The sequence below is a fragment of the Monodon monoceros genome, unplaced genomic scaffold (genome assembly GCF_005190385.1).
Source record: "Monodon monoceros isolate NGI ecotype Baffin Bay Population unplaced genomic scaffold, NGI_Narwhal_1 Super_Scaffold_1, whole genome shotgun sequence".
NCBI lineage: Eukaryota > Metazoa > Chordata > Mammalia > Artiodactyla > Monodontidae > Monodon > Monodon monoceros.
In genome coordinates, this window is record NW_021703765.1 from 62,114,245 (window position 1) to 62,130,851 (window position 16,607).

General features: G+C 64.2%; 1 protein-coding gene across 6 annotated transcripts in view; it reads left to right on the top strand.

Annotated features, from left to right (window-relative positions):
* Nucleotides 1-16,607, top strand: part of CABIN1 (calcineurin binding protein 1) — a 98,468-nt gene that overhangs the window by 71,638 nt on the left and 10,223 nt on the right. For all 6 annotated transcript variants that reach the window (XM_029227175.1, XM_029227166.1, XM_029227190.1 and 3 more), the window contains 2 exons: nt 14,864-15,027; nt 15,908-16,004. In XM_029227175.1, coding sequence (XP_029083008.1) covers nt 14,864-15,027; nt 15,908-16,004 — 261 coding nt within the window. The remainder of the gene's footprint in view (nt 1-14,863; nt 15,028-15,907; nt 16,005-16,607) is intronic.

The following is a 16,607-nucleotide window of genomic DNA, read 5'->3' on the forward strand; positions in this document are numbered from 1 at the left end:
GGGGAGGCTACGGGGTCTCTGCCCTGCCACCACACTGCCCACCCAGACAGGGCTTCCCCAGCTCAGGGCCCAGACCGTCTTTCTGGGGTGGCTTCAGGCTGGGAATTTCTCTCTCTCTCTTTTTCCTTCCACTTTTCCTATTTGGAAAGTTTGACCAAGTTGCTTCTGAGAAAGCGGCATTGGGTTTGAAATCCAAACCAGAGCTGAAGGCTCCAGGGGCCCCTTCCTGGTTTCCATGGTGATGGGCTGTGGCCACCACGTGCTCCTGGGGGCAGAGCATGTACTCCCTCACAGGCCAGGCTGAGGCCACTCAAAGGCCGCCCACGCCCTCACCCTCAATTCTGCTCCTGGCCAGCCTCAGGCCCTGCACCATGCCTGGCCCCACCCATAGCTGGTGGCTTTGGGCGAGCTGCTCAGTATTGGTAAGACTCAGTTTCTTCATCTGTAAACTGGGGCTGACCAGACCCACCTCACGGGGTTATCGAGGATCACGGGAGACCATTACCACATGTGCCCCGGGGCCACTGTGTCCAGGAGAGGGTCCAGGAAGGCCCCGGCAGGAGGAGGAGGCAGCTGGGGGAAGGGACTTCGTGGAAAAGAGCACACAGGCTCACTGGGGTCCGTGGGAAGGAGGCGAGGTGGCTCGGGGCCAGTTGGGAAGGATGTGCAGGAATTTGGTTGATTAAAAACAAATTTTGAAATGTTGATCTCTAATTAGGTATAAGAAGTCTAAAATTAGGGTATGCCAAAGCAGGTGGAGCTTCCCCAGGAAGCCCAGCCCCTTGCCAGGGTGGCACTGACTCTCAGATAACGTCCTGTCACACCCACCCCGCAGCTCCCCATGTGGGGACACTGGCAAATTTGCTTAGGACAGACGAGCAAGGGCCCGCTCCGGGCTGCAGGGGAGGCTGCCCCAGCCCCAGCGGCTCAGTGCTGGGCTTTATTTCCAGAGAGGGACCCGCCTGGCCCTACTCAGAGGAGGGGTGGGAAACCCTGGGCTCCAGGCCCCTCTTGGGTGGGGAATGAAGCCGGCCCTGCAGCAGGGGCACCATGGGAAACCCAAGAGGAGGAGATGGCGGTGCTCGGGCACAGCAAGCTCTCGGAGGGAGGGCTCGACCTGCGGGAGCCCCTGCCTCAGCCCCCCTTCCTCAGGGCCGGGTGTGAGCAGTGCACCCGGCACCCTGCGTGTGCCGAGGGTGCAGGAGAGGGGGTCGGCCAGCTACAGCAAGGAGAAGGGGGCAAGGTGGCCGGACAGACCAGGGAGAAGGTGGTCCAGGAGAGGGAAGAGAGAGAGGCCAAATGGCACATGAGGGTCAGCACTGGGTGGGGCACGTGGTGCTGGAGAGGGCGGGTCTGGCTGTCCCCAGGGCTGCCCACGTCCATGGTCATCCAGAGGTACGTCCGGGGGAGGGTGCACTCTAGCCAGAGAGTGATTGGATATGTGCTGCAACGCTGCTTGGCTTGGGTCGTGAACTCAGGCCTCTGCAAGTTCCGCCACCTGCCAGCAGGAGCGTCCGGCAGGTGTGGGGGCCCTGCTCCCAGGGGCCGGTCCTCGTCCTTGTTCCTCACAGCTCAGTGGGAGGCCCCCAGGCCACAGCAGAGGCTGCACGGCGCTCTAGAGAGGGGAGGAATGCTGCGCTTGTAACATCTCACATTTGTTCTTCTGGTTCGGGGCACCCCTGCAGGTTGGGGACAGAGCCCTGCTCTGCAGGACAAGCCTGGACGAGTTTGTTCCCCTTCTGCTGTTGTACATGAGTGTGAAGGGTTTGGGGGAGGTGGCGGGTTGTAAGCCTGCTTGGGACCTGAATGCCAGTGGAGGCACCAGCTCTGCCTGGGATGTCGGCTTTGTCTGTGGTCAGTGCCTGACCCCCGCCACCCCTTCAGCTCAGCCCCTCCCTGCATGAGGATCCTGTGCTGGGAAGACACCTGGCACAGGCCACGGCCACTGCCACCACTTGTGGCCTGAACCTGGCTCCACTTACTCAGCACAGATGCCCCCGGGTCCATAAAGGCCACTCATTAGGAGCCAGGGGTCAGATGGTGGATGGGTTGTCCTAGTTTTCTCCATGTGCACATCAGACATGGCTTTTCTAGGATGCGGGCTCCCCTCCTGAGATGAAACGGAAGCAGCTCAGCAGCCCTCCAAAGACTGGGTTATTCTAGAAGCCTGGACGGTAGCTCTCATTTCCAACCCTGACGTGGGGCGGGCTCAAAGGAGCCAAGTGTTAGCACCCTCTTGCTCTGAGGAGGCTCTCTTGGGCCCCATCAAACACATGCCAAGTCCCAGATCACCCCGAGAGGCATCAAAGCCTGCTGGTGTCTCTTCTCCTTGCTGCCCATTCCCCAGACCCCTGGCAGTCCCTCTCTCCATGAGGCCACGTGCAGCCCCACTGCACACACTAGGCACCCCTTGCCCTCCACGTGGTCCCATTGGCTGTCCCTGATGGTCCCAGCCATCCCCACCCCTGCCGCCATGTGGGGAGATCCCTGTCCAACAGCATCCAGCCCACAGGCCTGCCTCTTCTTCCTGAAGCTGCTCTGTCCCCCACCCCAACCTTGTTTCTCTCCCTCTGAGGCCAGCTCCGCTCCTGAGCCCCCAGCTGGGCTGGAATTGCCAGGTCAGCCAAGCTGACATGGGCCACGGCTGTGTCAGTGCCTGCGCACAACAGCCCTGGCATCCGTGACCGAGACCCTGGCTCCGCCCCATGGTGACTGGGGCCTTGGGCAGGCCCTGCAGGTCAGGCACTGGTGGAGGTGCATGCATACTCGTGTGCTCATCCCCGCAGAGGTGAGCGTGGCATGGGCACAGCTGTCTGCTGAGGTGGATGCTGCCCTGGACCGAGGGACAGGGGTCCTTGCGCCCAGCCCTCTTTGTTTCCCTGGGCATGTCCTTGTCCCCCACCTGTGTCCTCACTCGTGGGTCAAACAGGCAAAACAGCTGGACTCAGTGACATCAACGATACTTTGCAGCTGCAGAGCGTAGTCTGAGCCGCTTCTGAGTGCCAGAGGCTCTAGTGAGAATGAGATGGGGCTGCAGCTGGGGTCTGTGTGCCCGGGGTGGAAGGCGAGCTTCTTTCTCAGCCATCAGGGAAAGGAGAGGAAGCTGGCTGCCGTGGGCCTGGGAGGCTGGCACGCTCCCGGCAGAGAGATTGCTCAGGCACACGACACACAGAGCCAGCATCCCATAGCGGGGAGGCCTGCACCTCCAGACCAGCTGGCAGCTCAAAGCCCAGTGCTGAGAACTTGGACTGTTAACTCTAAGAAGCATTCTTGCTCCCTAAAAGGTAGCGTTGGACTTAGCCTGGGGAAGACTGGGGTTAGGTCAAGGTGGGGGCTGGGGTAACGGCTGGTGGAAAGGAACAGGAGCAGCCTGCAGGTCTGCGTTGGGTCAGGTCTTGAGAAGGGTGGCCGTGAGAGGCCACTGGGCCACGTGGTCCTGTGGGCAGCGCAGCCGGTGGCACTTTGGCCAGCAGCTAGCTCTAGGTTTGGGTCTTGGCTTTGCAGGGCCAGGAGCCACCTCTGCTGGGGGTGCAGGCCTGGGGCGTGTGACACAAAGCACAGGTGCGTGTTTCCAAGGAGGGTGTGGCCACTCGAGGGGGCTGTGCTGCCCGCTGAGAGGAAGGTGGCCAGAGAGGTGTGAGCAGGCCCGCCACACGCTCTGCACGCCGCCCCGGGTGCAGGCCTGGGCTCTTGCACACGTTGGTCCGTTAGTCTGGCTTCCACTCCCCAGTCCACCACACGCCTCTTGGCCTTGGAGTCTTCCTTTCCACTTGCATAGGGATGACAGCCTCTACCCCAAGGCTACTGTTTGTCCTCTGCTGCTCCTCACTCAACACGGACGCCTTGAGACAGTCTGGACCACCTTCAGGCCAGGGGCTACTCACACAGACAAGGCTGGAGTCGTCCAGTCTCACCTTCTCTGGCTCCTTCTGGCTTTGGCGGCCATCCCTGGGCTCCCAGGCTCACAGCTCCCCCTCTGCAGCCCTGACGGGTATGCAAGTGCTTCACCTAAGAGATGGTGGCAGAGCAGAGAATGAACGGGGATAGTCAGGTGGGGGCCGCAAGAGGAAAGCTGGCCGCCCGACTTCCCAGCATGGACACGGGTGCAGCCCCGGCCTGCCTACCTCCCCGCTGGCCGCCCAGGGGTGCTGGGTGGATGGTGGCTGGGGATGTGAAGGTCAGGACTTCCCAGGGCTGGCCCTTGACCGGGGCTGGACCAGGACCTCTCCCTTAGGGCTGAAGAGAAGAAAGACAGGGTCCTGTAGGCAGTGAGGCTGCCCGGGGTGAGGGCCATGTGGGGAAGGCCTGGGCTCTGAGCTGAGGGCAGGAAGGGGCCTGTGTGTGGGCCGTTTCCTTCCCCAGCTCAGCCCTGGCCACCTCTTCCTCCTGCTGGCCCCCAGTCCCCCATCTGGAAGAGGTCAACGAGTAAGGTCCAAGGCAGGGGGAGGTGGCTCTCAGGGCCAATTACCTCTTGCCCTTGCCACCATCTTCCTTGTCTTCTTGGTCACCCACAGGTCCTGGGGCTAGAGTGGGGAGAGGGGTCTGTCAGGCAAAGCCCCCGTGGGGATCAAGTGATGTCCTCAGATGTTTGTTTTCTTATGATCGATTGTTGAAGTTTGCTCTGGGGGATTAAGGTTAGGTGTTCCTTGGAGAGGCAGCGGGGCACCCTGATAGTGTGAGGCTCATCCTGCCCTGAGGTCAAGGGGCTTCTCAGGTGCTGGGCCTGTCTTCAGCCCAGGGCCGTGCACCCCCCTCTGCATCAGTCCTCCTCCCAGGAGCCTGCCAGGCTCAGGTGGTCCTGGGGCACTCGCTGTGACTAGGCCAGTGACAAGGGTGACTCCAGGGGCAGGCTGGAGCACACCCTTCAGCACCCAGGCAAGGTGGCCAGGGGCACCTGCCTCCCCCAGGATTAACCCCGAACAGCCAGCTCACAGGTTAGACCAGCCCCTCCCTGCTCACGGGGGCTCCTGCTGGCCGTGGGGGAGCAAGGTCAGGGTGGCCCCGAGGGTGGCATAGTGGTGCAGGAGCTCCCACCCTCTTAGGCCCTCAGGGTGGCCCTGAGGTGGGGAGCAGCTGTTTCTCCAGGGCAGTAGTCAGAGGCCTGTGTCCTGCACGTCCAAGTGCTTTGTGGGCGATTAGGACCTGCATAGGGTGCTAACAAGTGCCAGGTGGGGCACAAGGTTTTCTCAGGCCCCAGAAGTTCTCAGGCCCACCAGTCCCACAGCTATCACAGTGCTGTCACATGAAGCCCCGGGGGGATCCCCATGTGCACAGAAATGTTTCCCCCTGGGGGGTCAGGGAGGGTGGTCCCCACTTCCTTGTTCTGCGGCCTGGCAGCTATAGACGGTGATGCCCATCTCTTGGGGCTCTGGAGAGGGCTGGGGTGCAGGGTGCCGTGTGGTGCTGGAGCAGGCCAAGGAGGTGGAGCCCTCAGGTGCCAGCATTTGCCCGGGGCATCTCTCCCCAGCGCCCCTGAGCTCCCCTCGCCCACCATGGCCTCCCTCCTGCTGTGACAGCAAGACCCTGAGCCCCGGGCTGCCCCCACCCGCCACTTCCAAGCTGTGTGGGAGGCCTCCTGCACACAGGGGCCTCTTTCCAGAGAACTACCCGTTCCACACACACCGTTTCTTTCTGGCCCAGATGTGATGCCCACACACATCTTCAGCCTCCCTGGGTCTGACTCGACCTGTGCAGGGCATGAGCATCCCATGTCTGCTCTAGCCCTGGGGAGAGCTGGGGGGAGTGTCCCCACCTCTTCTGGAGCCGGCCAGGCCTGGGGATGGCTCTCAGCTATACTAGACTTCCTGCTGTGTGACTCTGAACCTGTCCCCACGTGTGGGTGTCATGATGACATGAGTGTGGACAGTGAACAGCTGTTGTGACTTGAGGACATGCGGTGGGAGCACTCCTTGCCTGAGACCCAGCCCAGTGGGCATAGCGTCAAGGTGGCCTGTCTCCCTGCAGCTGTGTGGCCTCTGGGAGCCCAGGGCCAGACAGAGAGTCCTGATCCTCCAGGGAGTGTGAGCCACTGCCTCTGCGCCCCCCGGAGGGAGGGCAGGCAGGGAGTGCACAGCCCCCTGGCCGAAGGTTGGCCTTGGGCCGATTGGACTGGGGGCACGTGGCAAGCCTGGGAAAGCTGGTGGGCAGGAGCCAGCCGGGGCAGGACAGGTGGAAACTATCTGGCTTGGGGAGATGTCACCAGGACAAGTGTCACCAGGATAGGGACCTGGTGGATCTGAGGCATCTGGGTGTTTGGGGAGGGAGGAAAGAGCCGGGCCCTTGTGGTGCTGAGGTGGGGGAGGGATGGTGGGGAGGCTGGTGCCTGACCCGGGGGCTGCGCCTTTGCTCGGCCTGTCCTCAGCTGGGGCAGGAGAAGCAACCAGGAGCTGGTGGATAATTCCAGGGCGGCCGGCTCCACAGGAAGCCAGAGAGGAAGGTGCTGTGTGCTCGCTGGGGCTGTGGGTGCCGGGGGCATCCCTCTGAGCCCACTCCTTTCAGAAGGGGCACAGTCCCGCTCCTGGCACCCGCAGGCCTCTGCAGGGCTGCCACATGCCGAGGCTGAGGGGCTCCTGAGCCTGCCTGGCTTCTGCCCAGCCCCACCCCTCCCGCCAGTGTCTTCTGCTCTTGGGGCCTCACAGCCAACTGGAAAATGAGCCCCCTCCCAGCTGGAAAGCCCCGTGGGGGATGCCGTGATGCCCCTGTCCTGCCCTCCCCGCTGAGGATGGGCCTGGGAGAGTCTTCACTCCAGCTCCCACTGCCCCACTGGGTCAGCAAGGACATCCCCCACTCACCCACTCCTCTGCCCTGCACCGGGCCCTCGGGGCACAACTCCAGCGGCCCCGCGCACAGAGCTGCCCCGTACAGGGCGAGGACAGCCCCGGCCCGGCGCGTTGCTGGCCCCTGTCGCCCTGCCTTCCGCACTCCTGGCCGCCCCTACCCGGCTCCGCCTGGGATGCCAGGTCCCACAGCCTCCCGCGGTGAGGGCTGTGCCCCCCGTACCCTCAGCGGCCCGGCCCGGAACCCGCGAGTGTTTGCCGGCAAAGTCAGCCGTGCCGCTGGGCCCGCTTCCAGGCCGAACAGCGAGCGAGCGCCCGCGCCCCGTCCGGCCCCGCCGCCCCGCCCCGGCCCTCCGAGCCAGCGAGCGAGCGAGCCTCCGCGCCATGGCCCGGCGCCCGCCCTAGCTCCCTGCACAGATGCCACGGCGGAGCCGGCGGGTAGGAACTTGCCCGGGGCCGGGGCGGGGGCCGGGGGCCGGGCCGCGACAGTGTCTCCCCTCTGCCCGCAGGCTCTGCGCTCTCCCGAGCTTTGGCTCAGTCCTCCGGGCTGGCTCGCGCGGCCGCCCCCCGCCTGGCCCCCGGCCCGCCCGACGCAGCAGGAAGCCCGCGGGCCGCGGTTTCCCGGGCGCCGCGGCAGAGGAAGTCGGCAGGCGGCGGGGTCGCGGCGCCCCCTGCCCCTGTCTGGGTCCCCGCACAGCGCCAGGTGGGCGGCGGGCGGACCGGGGCGGGGGGGCCCGGGGGAGAAGCCCGCCCGCGAGCCTGGGGCGAGCCCAGCCGACCCGCCGGGGACGCAAGTGGGCGCGCGGGGGTGTGCGCTGCTCCGGCCCCGCGAAAGCGAAAGCCGCTAGCTCGCCGACCCAGCAACTTCGCGGCGGGCGGCGCGGACCGGGAGCTGCGCGGGCCACTACCGGGGATGGTGAGCCGGCCGGCGGGTGGGCAGCGGCACCCTGCGCGGTGCTTCCCCGGCTATAAATAGCTGCCGTGCGGGGGTGGGAAGATGGTGCCGGGGCTTGGCGAGCGCCTGGCCTACTCCAAGCCCCGGGCTGGGCCGGGACCCTGCCCCGCCGCAGAGTGGGCGGGAGGGGGCGAAGGGGCTCGGCGCGGAGGCGAGGGGGGCCCGGCGGGGTTGTCGGGTGGGCTGCCTCCGCGCTCTTAGTTGTTTGTCATTTCTGCTTCTCCCCGGAGGGGGAGGGGACGGACGGCCTGGCAGTTCTGGGGATCCCGTGTGCGACATCTCATTTGGCAGAAGAGGCTGGAAACGGGCGGGCACCGGCCGCAGGCAAATTGTAGGCTTCCCCAGCGCTTGCCTGCGCTGGGGACTCATTACCTGTGGATGGCGCGGGGAATCCCTTTCCCTTCGCAGCCCAGCTTGGACGGCTCCTGGGGGCAGGGCCAAGGCGCCCCTGGCGGCCTCTGTGCAACCCTGCGGCCAGAGAGGTGGCTCTGATGGGTTTGCAGAGGAGGCTGCAGGGCTTCCTGCCCCCAGGCGTGTTCAACCTCGCCCGCCCCTGGCGGGCCCTTAACCGAAGGCCTGGAGCAGGATGGTGGCTCCGATTGCTGTGGGAGGTGCAGGGCCCGTAGTTCTGCAGGGCATCAGGAAGATGGGGAGCTGGCAACCTGGAAACGCAGTCCTGGCCCCAAAGGCCTCAGGACTCCACCAGGGCAGTTCCTGGAGGTGATGGAGCCATCTGGGCCGGCGGTGGGAGAGGTGATACCCTGCTGGCCTGCCTGTGATGTTCACCCTACTTGGGGGCAGGCAGGGCGGAGCGGGAAGAGCTGGGTAGGCTGAGTTCTGCTGCCAGCTCATCTCCCTGTTGGCTGTGTGCCTTGGAACTAGTCTCTCCGGGGGAGGTGTAAGTGGGGTCATGTGTGAGAGAAGCTGGGAAGGTGCCCTGTGAGTACTGTCGGCCCCAGGGACTCATGGGCACCAGGTGCAGCCCTGCCCTCTCCACCCTTCTCTGAGTGGTCTCGCTGCTTGGGAGGTTTGCGTGGGCTTACAGGTAACAGGTGTCTCCCCAAGACTGTGGAGAGTGCCGGTATTCTCCCCAGAGCTGCTCTTGACCGCAAGGCCTCACAGTCAAGATACCGACACTTTCTTTGCTCGGCTCAGGGTTGGGCTGCGGCACCGAGGCTGTCCTGGAAACAAAGTTTTTATGCTTCTCTGGGAAAAAAGGCTCCTAAGCTCCTACCCTGACACCCCTTCTTGCTGAGGGGCTCCCTCTCACCCTCCTGCTCCTACAGCCCCCAGCCCACTGCTCCTCGGAGTGGGATGCCAGCAGACTCTCCTGGCCTCGCCTGCTCGGAGCGCTGAGTCACTGCTGCACCCATGCCAAGGGGGTGGGCTGCAGGAATCCCTCTGCCCGGGAGGCGGGCTCTCCCTGGGGTGCTCACAGCATTGTGTTCTCTGTGAACAGGGATGTTGGGCTGAGCGGCTGTGGGGAGGCCTTGCTTACCTGTCATGCTGTGGGCATGGGACAGGTGGGGGCTGGGAGGGCCTGGGCAGGTGGGACGCTCTCCGCATCTTAGATCAGGAGCTCAGGCACGGCCTCCAGGACAGCACCCGCTGCTGCATGCCCACCATTGTCCCCTCTGTGGGGAGGGGTCCAGCCCGAGGAGAGGGAGAAAAGCTCTGTGGGGAAGGCTGTTCAGCCGACATTCTTCCTAATGATCCTGAAGACTCCACCCCAAATGTCACCCAGGAGGGGACCGAGTGAGTTAGGGTACACCTGCAGGGTGATGCACTGGGGTCCTTTTAAGTGATGGGGAGTTTTTGATGGTGCAGGAAAATAAGCGTGCTCCATTACTGAGTTAAAAATTAAGGTGAAAGAATTCACGCTCCTCTGTACCTTCTGCTCAGGACACTTGGGTCACAAGGTCGACTCTAGGGGGCTGCCCATTTCCCCTCACTTGGCAGGGGCTCCCCTCCCTCTTCCTCCGGTTCCTGCTCCTTTCTGGCTTCCTCCCTGGCTTTTCCTGTACAACCCCTTCCCCAAAGTTCTTGCTCTCTTAGCTCCTTTTTTCTTATTCCAATCTCTCATCTGTCCCCTTGCCCTGGATGGCAGCCATCTGTGTCTGCCTATCCCACCAGCATGGACCCCTGTGGGGGTGTGCCTGACCCATCCATGTGATCCCCCAGTCCCTGGGATGCACTTGGCTTTCTGTGCATTTGCCAAGCTGAGCTGCCCTGGGGGACCCAGGGGCCTCCCTAGCACCTGTGGGGGCTCCATCTGGGGTGCAGACTCCCCCAGGCTTGACCAGGCCTTGGCTCTGGTGCAGCGCTGGCAACTCCCTCAGAGCCGCCCGAGAGCTGCACCAAGGTTGTGGGGACTTGGGACCAGGGTTTGTGGTCTTGACCGGGAACATTCCTTTTGTGGAGGGTGTGCAGGCCTGCCTGGTGGCCCCCCAGAAGGCCAGCTCTATTCAGGGCGTGGAGGGGCCAGGAAGCAAGAGAGACTCAGCCCCTCCTGCCTGCCCACCGGCGGCAGCTCAGAGTCTGGGGGGGCCGCGCGACAGGATTCAGGCCCTCAGGACTGGCTGCTGCCCACGAGAGCTAGGTCGGCCCTTGACACCACCCTGTGGCAGCCCTTGCTCAGGCTGGGCTGGGCCTGGGAAGGCACCAAGCAGACACAGGCCCTTCTGGGTTGCCTGCCCAGCCACCTGCTTCTACCTCTTCCCGCCCTCTGCCCTGCTGTGGGTCCCCTATCGCCTTTCCCTCCTCTCTTCCTACATGAGGCTCCTAGGTGCAGCTTCTTCTCGGCCTTTCTGGGTGCTCCTAGCTGTCGTTACTTTCTCCTCTGTCCTTCTGTTTGAGCCACACCTGGTGCCCCAGCTGGGCATGACCCCGGTGGCAGCACAGTGGGGAAGGGGCCACATCTGAGTCCCGTGGGTGGGGCAGCAGGGGACAGCGGGAGGAGCCCAGGATTCCGGGAAGACTCCCACAACAGGGCCCCAGGGACTTGATCACAAAGGCTCTGAGGCCCTCAGGGTGCTGGGGAGGGCGCTGGCTCCCTCGTCCCTCTGAGGGCAGGGCTTCCAAGGCCCCGGCTGAAGACTGAAGTGACTTGGTGTCACTGTCTAATTCTCTGCACCCCCATTTCTATGTCTGTAAGTCACAGGTCATGTTGCTGACTTCTTGTTTTTTTGTGAGCCTTCAGGGAGGGCGCAGAGAGTGGGGGACAAAGGGGTCTGGCCCCTGTGTCCTGGTCCCACCCCAGTGTCACTGGGCAGCCTTGGGCGGGGTTGATTACACACACACGGACTGTCCTTGCTGGTGTGGGCATAGGACGAATCCGAGTCTCCACCCAGCCCCCATGGCCTGAGCCTCATCCCCTCCCAGACAAGCCTGGCACCGGGGCTGAGTGTGGCTCGGATGAAGTGGAGCCTGACTGGGCCGTGCCTCTCTCGGCCTTCTTTCCTGCCCTGGCATTTCCCAGTCCCTTGTTTTCCTGGGGAGCCTTTGCCTGGGCCCTTGGAGTGGAGGAGCCTTGACTGAAAGGTGGGGTCCGTGAAGGTGACACATGGGGCCGGGAGCCCCAGAACGACCCTGAAGTATGCCGTGGAGAATGGCCCGAGCGGTGGCCCAGCAGAGGGTGGTTGGGTTTGCCGTGCGAACCAGAACTGTGTCTGGATCTCTGCCCTCCGTCTGCCAGGCTCAGAGTTGGCCCCGGGTTGGATGAAGAGGCTGTGCCGGCAGCCCTCCTGGGGTGCAGGGAGCCGGGGCTCCTTCTGGCCCACACTGAGGCAGTTAGGGAGGTGTGGACTGGCCGGCCAATCATGAATCTGGGGGGAAAGGAGCCCCTGCCCCTCCAGGAGGAAGCTGTCCTAAGACCACAATGTGCTGGAGACAGCGTGAGCCGTGGGCCTGAGCACGCCCTTGGCGTGGCAGCCAGGAGCAGTGCTCCATGCCAGTGGGGCCATCTGCTGTCCGTCCCTTCCCTGGGGCACCACCTGCCGAGGCTGCGGTGACCAGAGGCCAAAACCTCATGGCCCTCCTGCCCAGGCTCTGGCCTCGCCTTGCTTCACAGCCCCCCTTGTAAGTGGATGGCACGTTCGATGGTACCCCACCAGGCCACTGACCCAGCGTCAGCTCCCTCGGGGACGTCTTTAAGGGTCCCCAAGTAGGGCAACCCACCCCAGCTCCCAGGACCCCTGGCCTGCCCCGCTGTGGGGCTCAGCTGCTGCAGCTCGGTTTCCTCAAGAGCAGCAGGAGGATGCCCGGCTCTTGGGGCTGCATGGAGGGTTTGGTAACTGGTATTAAGCACTCGGCCCAGAGTCTGGGGCTCCATGCATTATTCAGGTGGTTGCAGTCTGTCTCGGTGACCTCATCTGTCAGCCAGGAGCCCAGAGTCGTTCTGATGGGCTGCAGGTCGGCTGGGACACTCCAGATGAGCCTCTTGGCACACGGGTGAGCTCTGAGCACAGTCCTGGCATTTCTGAGTGCTCTGAGGCTGCCGCTGCGCCCCCTGCACCACCCGCGGCTCTCCAAGCAGGCGGCATCCCTGCCAGGATGGAGTGCCTGCCGCCTGGGAGAGGGGAGTCTGGGGGAGGGCACAGTGAGGAGGGAGCCTGAGTCGTAGCCCCCCAGCCCCGCCTGGCACCAGAGCTGCTTCCCTCCCTCGAGGCACCCTGTCCCGGACTCTCCTTGTGGGCTGCCTGCTGCGTGGCTCCTGCTCGCTGGGATCCTGCTTTGGCCTGTCCTTCAGGCCCCCCAGCGCAGCCAGTCTTCCTCTCACGCACTGCTGCCCCCGTTCTTCTCGGTCCCAGTGCGCTCCCTGCCCTCCCTGGGGCCTGCACGTGTGTGCCCTCTAGGTGGGTGCATGGGGGCCTCTGCTGCTGAACTCTTGTGTGAAGGGATGCAAACTGGACCTGTCCTGGTGGCTGTGTCCTGGCTGCCCGAGGAGGGGCTGCTCAGCAGGCTGAGTCAGTGGCTGAGGCGGGAGGGGCCCCATGCCTCCGGGCTGGCTGCTGTCCAGCAGTGTGGCTGGGGGCGGGCTGCCCCTTGCTGGCCCAGGCTTCCCACCTACACAGCAAGCAGATTCAGCCAGCTGTCTGCCTGGAAACGTCCGTGATCGTGATGCACCAGACCGTCAGTGCCGGGCGGGGAGAGCAGTCCCAGAGGGTGAGCCGGGCAGCGGGTACTGCCTCCGTGTGACAGGGCAGGTGGCAGGCAGACCCCTCTCAGTGTCACCCGGAAATTGTCTTCATTGAGGCATTGCCTGGCAATTCCCAGTGGGCTGGCAGTGGCGGGAGGCTGTGGCAGGGGAAGGGAGGGGCACCGTGCCCTCCAGGGAGTTTCTCAGCGTGTGCCTCGGCTCGTTTTGGCACCCTCACCCCAAGGGGAAAAGAAAAACAGGTAGATGCCTTGTGTCACCGCCCCTTGCAGGCTGTGGTGGGGACCACGGTGATGTCTGAAGTGCCTTGGTGGGGCGGGCCCTTCCTTGGTCTTATACTGCTGGGCCTGGCACCCTCCTGGCCACTGCCATCACACCTGGGGGCGGGGTGCCTGGGCCACTCTGGCTGTCCCTCGTCCTCTCCAGTGGCAGCTTTCCCCGAACTGCTGCAGAAGCCACGCCCGCCCAGTAGGAGATGCAGCATTGGTGTTAGTGCCACAGGAGAGGGTGGCCTCGGGCCCCCGGTTTTGTCTGGACAGGGGCCCAGCCTGCCCGGGCGGGCCCTCCGTGTCTACTGTGAGCCCGGGAACCAGGCGTGCAGGCTGCGGGGACTCAGCCCTGAGGGTTTCAAGCTCCTCTCTCTTTTTTTTTTTTATACATTTATTTATTTATTGACCGCGATGGGTCTTTGTTGCTGTGCACGGGCTTTCTCTAGTTGCGGCGAGCTGGGGCTACTATTCGTTGTAGCGCATGGGCTTCTCGTTGCAGTGGCTTCTCTTGTTGCGGAGCATGGGCTCTAGAGCGCAGGCTCAGTAGTTGTGGCACACGGGCTTAGTTGCTCCGCAGCATGTGGGATCTTCCTGGACCAGGGCTCGAACCCGTGTCCCCTGCATTGGCAGCAGATTCTTAACCACTGCACCACCAGGGAAGCCCTCAAGCTCCTCTCTTGCCCAAATGGCTCAGGCCTGGAGGGGCTCTGGCTTCCTTCCCAGGGCTGTTGGAGCAGGGAGGGTGCCGTGGACCGTCCTCCAGCTCCCACGGGAATAGGGCCCTGAGAGGGGCTCTGCCTGGACACCCTGCCGTGGGCCGCACATTGGAGAGGCAGCGGCGCTCACGGCTCTGTCCTTCCTGGGCAGGAGTTTCTCCAGGGGTCAGCTGCAGGGACCCATCTGGGAACCTGCCCCAGAGATATGGCTCAGAGGTGTGAGCTTCTGTTCACTTGTCATTCTCTCCCTCAGCCATCCTGGGCTTCACCTCACTTTGACTGGGTCTGAGCGGGTGTCAGACCCCATGCTGGTGGGGGGGCACCTCAGGGAACCAGACCTTGGGGCTGGTGATAGGCAGGGTGCCGGGTACAGCGGTGAGCTAAGCACGGCCGGGGGGGAGATGGCAGTGGGGCTCCCCAGAGCCAGTCCTGCCCCCGCTCAGCCGTCAGACAGTGGAGTTAGCCATGGGGGAAGTGGGGAGGGGATCCCAGCCAGAGCAAAGTGCTGGCAAAGGTGTGTTGAGGGAACCCAGCATCCTGGGAGCTGCTGGTCATTTTCGGCAGGCTTGCGAGTCTCTGGCCACTGCTGGAGGGAGAGCCATGGGTGGGGCCCAGGCCTGGGCCTGTCTGGCCAGCACAGCTGCCGTGGTATGGCGGCACCTTTTGACCCTCGGCCTCACGAGTTCCTAGAGTTTCCCTCTAGGAACAGGTCCCACGCTAAGTCAGCACCTGTGCAGGAGACACGTAGGCCCCGGCTTCTCCCAGTCCTGCCATTTGACCAGGCGCAACCCGTTTGCTTCCCGTGGGAGCCAATCAAGTAAACGGAGGCCGTGCAGCCTTTCAGAAGAGGAGGGTGCAGAACTATGCACACGTCCTTGCCCCCCATCTGTGGGAGGAAGCAGGTGGGGGGCCGTACTCCCGTCCCCTTGGGCCCCAGGGCAGGCTCTGGTCGCAGCGGCCCTCCTCTCATGCCCGCCGCGTCCATCCCGCAGGGCATCTGGCGGATCCCCGTGGACGAGATCGACCGGCCGGGCAGCTTTGCCTGGCACATGAACCGCTCCATTGTGCTGCTGCTCAAGGTGCTGGCCCAGCTCCGGGACCACAGCACCCTGCTGAAGGTCTCCTCCATGCTGCAGCGGACCCCGGACCAGGGCAAGTGAGTGCAGCCGCCCGGCCGGCCAGCCCAGTCCAGCGTGCGGTCAGCCCTGCGGCGGCTGACACTGCCGTGGCTCAGAGCACAAGCACGTACTGCCTGGAGCCGCTCGGCCCTGTCTGCCTGGGGCGTCTACACGAGCAGGGAGCCCAACCCAGTCCTTCTCCTCAAGGCCCTCTCTGTCCCGCTGTCTGGAAACCAAACACCAGGGCCCCTGCCCCAGACTCCCCGGGGCAAGCACGGGCTCTCCCCACTGGGTTTGGTTTCCCCACTGAGACTCTGGACAAGCTAGCCCTTCTGCTTCCCCCAGCTCGGGGCGCCTGGGGATGCTGTCAGCTCGTGGGGACAACAGGTGTCCAAATGACAGCCAGGGTCCCCAGGTGAAGGCCAGTAATAGTGGGCCGAGCCACAGGGGGCCTGGGCTTCAGAGGTAACCAGAGACCTCTTGGGACAGATAGGACTGAGGGATAGCCGCCACTTGCAGTGGTTGGGGGGAGGGGGGTCCCAGGAGAGACACAGTTCAGACGTGGAGTGGCCCGGCTGCAAGGCCTCCTGCTGCCAGCACCATGCCTCACCTCTTCGCTGTCTCACTCACCTGAGCCGTGCCAGGGGCTAGGGTGGGGGCTTCAGCAGGGGCCTGGAGCTCCCTAGAGATGGGCTTGTGGGAGAGAAGCTGGGGTCCCCCAAGCTCACTGAGCCTGGCCTGCCCCGCCCCGCCCCTGGGGCTCACAGCCCAGCTCAGGGGGGCCCAGGACACAGTGCTGGGCGAGGAGGAGGAGGCTCGGGGAACACTTCTGGGGAGCAGACCCCAGGGGGGTGGGACTCGGAGGGGCACGGGCCGCCATCCAGCTCTGATGCTCTGGCCACCCCCGCATGCCTGCAGGAAGTATCTGCGAGATGCCGACCGCCAGGTCCTGGCTCAGCGGGCCTTCATCCTCACTGTGAAGGTGCTGGAGGACACACTGAGTGAGCTCTCGGAGGTACACCCCGCCCACCCTGGGCAGGTCCCCACACCCCCACCTGTGGGCAGTACTCACCTGCCTCCCCAGGTGGGAAGGTCAGTTCAAAGAGGAACTCGCAATCACCTCGTGTGAGGCACTGACGCGCTTGGCTAAAGTGAGCTCGTGGTTGGTGAGGAAGGTGGTGAGGCTCCTGAGGCAGCCCCGCCCGGCAGAACCAGCTCAGGAGACAGCAGCTCTCACAGTGGAGCAGATGGCAAAGCCAGTGGCCCCGCACCCTCACCCGCCAGCCCCCAGGAGCTGGTGCACACACGGTCCCTCTTCACAGCTGGGTACCCTGAGGGCCCGGAGGCTGGTCACCAGCCTAGCAGGCGGGGCCGCTGGGAGCCAGGGCCATCTGGCTACAATGCCCCCCTGCCCAGCAGAACTGGCTGGGCCCTGGTGCAGGGGCTCAGGGTGGACTCAGCTCTGCAGTGAGCACACTTGGTGGCCCTAGCAGGTCACTTCCCCGCGAGGCGCCCGCACATAGAGAAGCCATTTGGCGAGGGCCAGCTGGTCCTCAAGAGCAGAGCCATCTCCAAGGCCTCATCGGCCCCCATCAAGGCCGGAGCTTCAGAGTCGGGA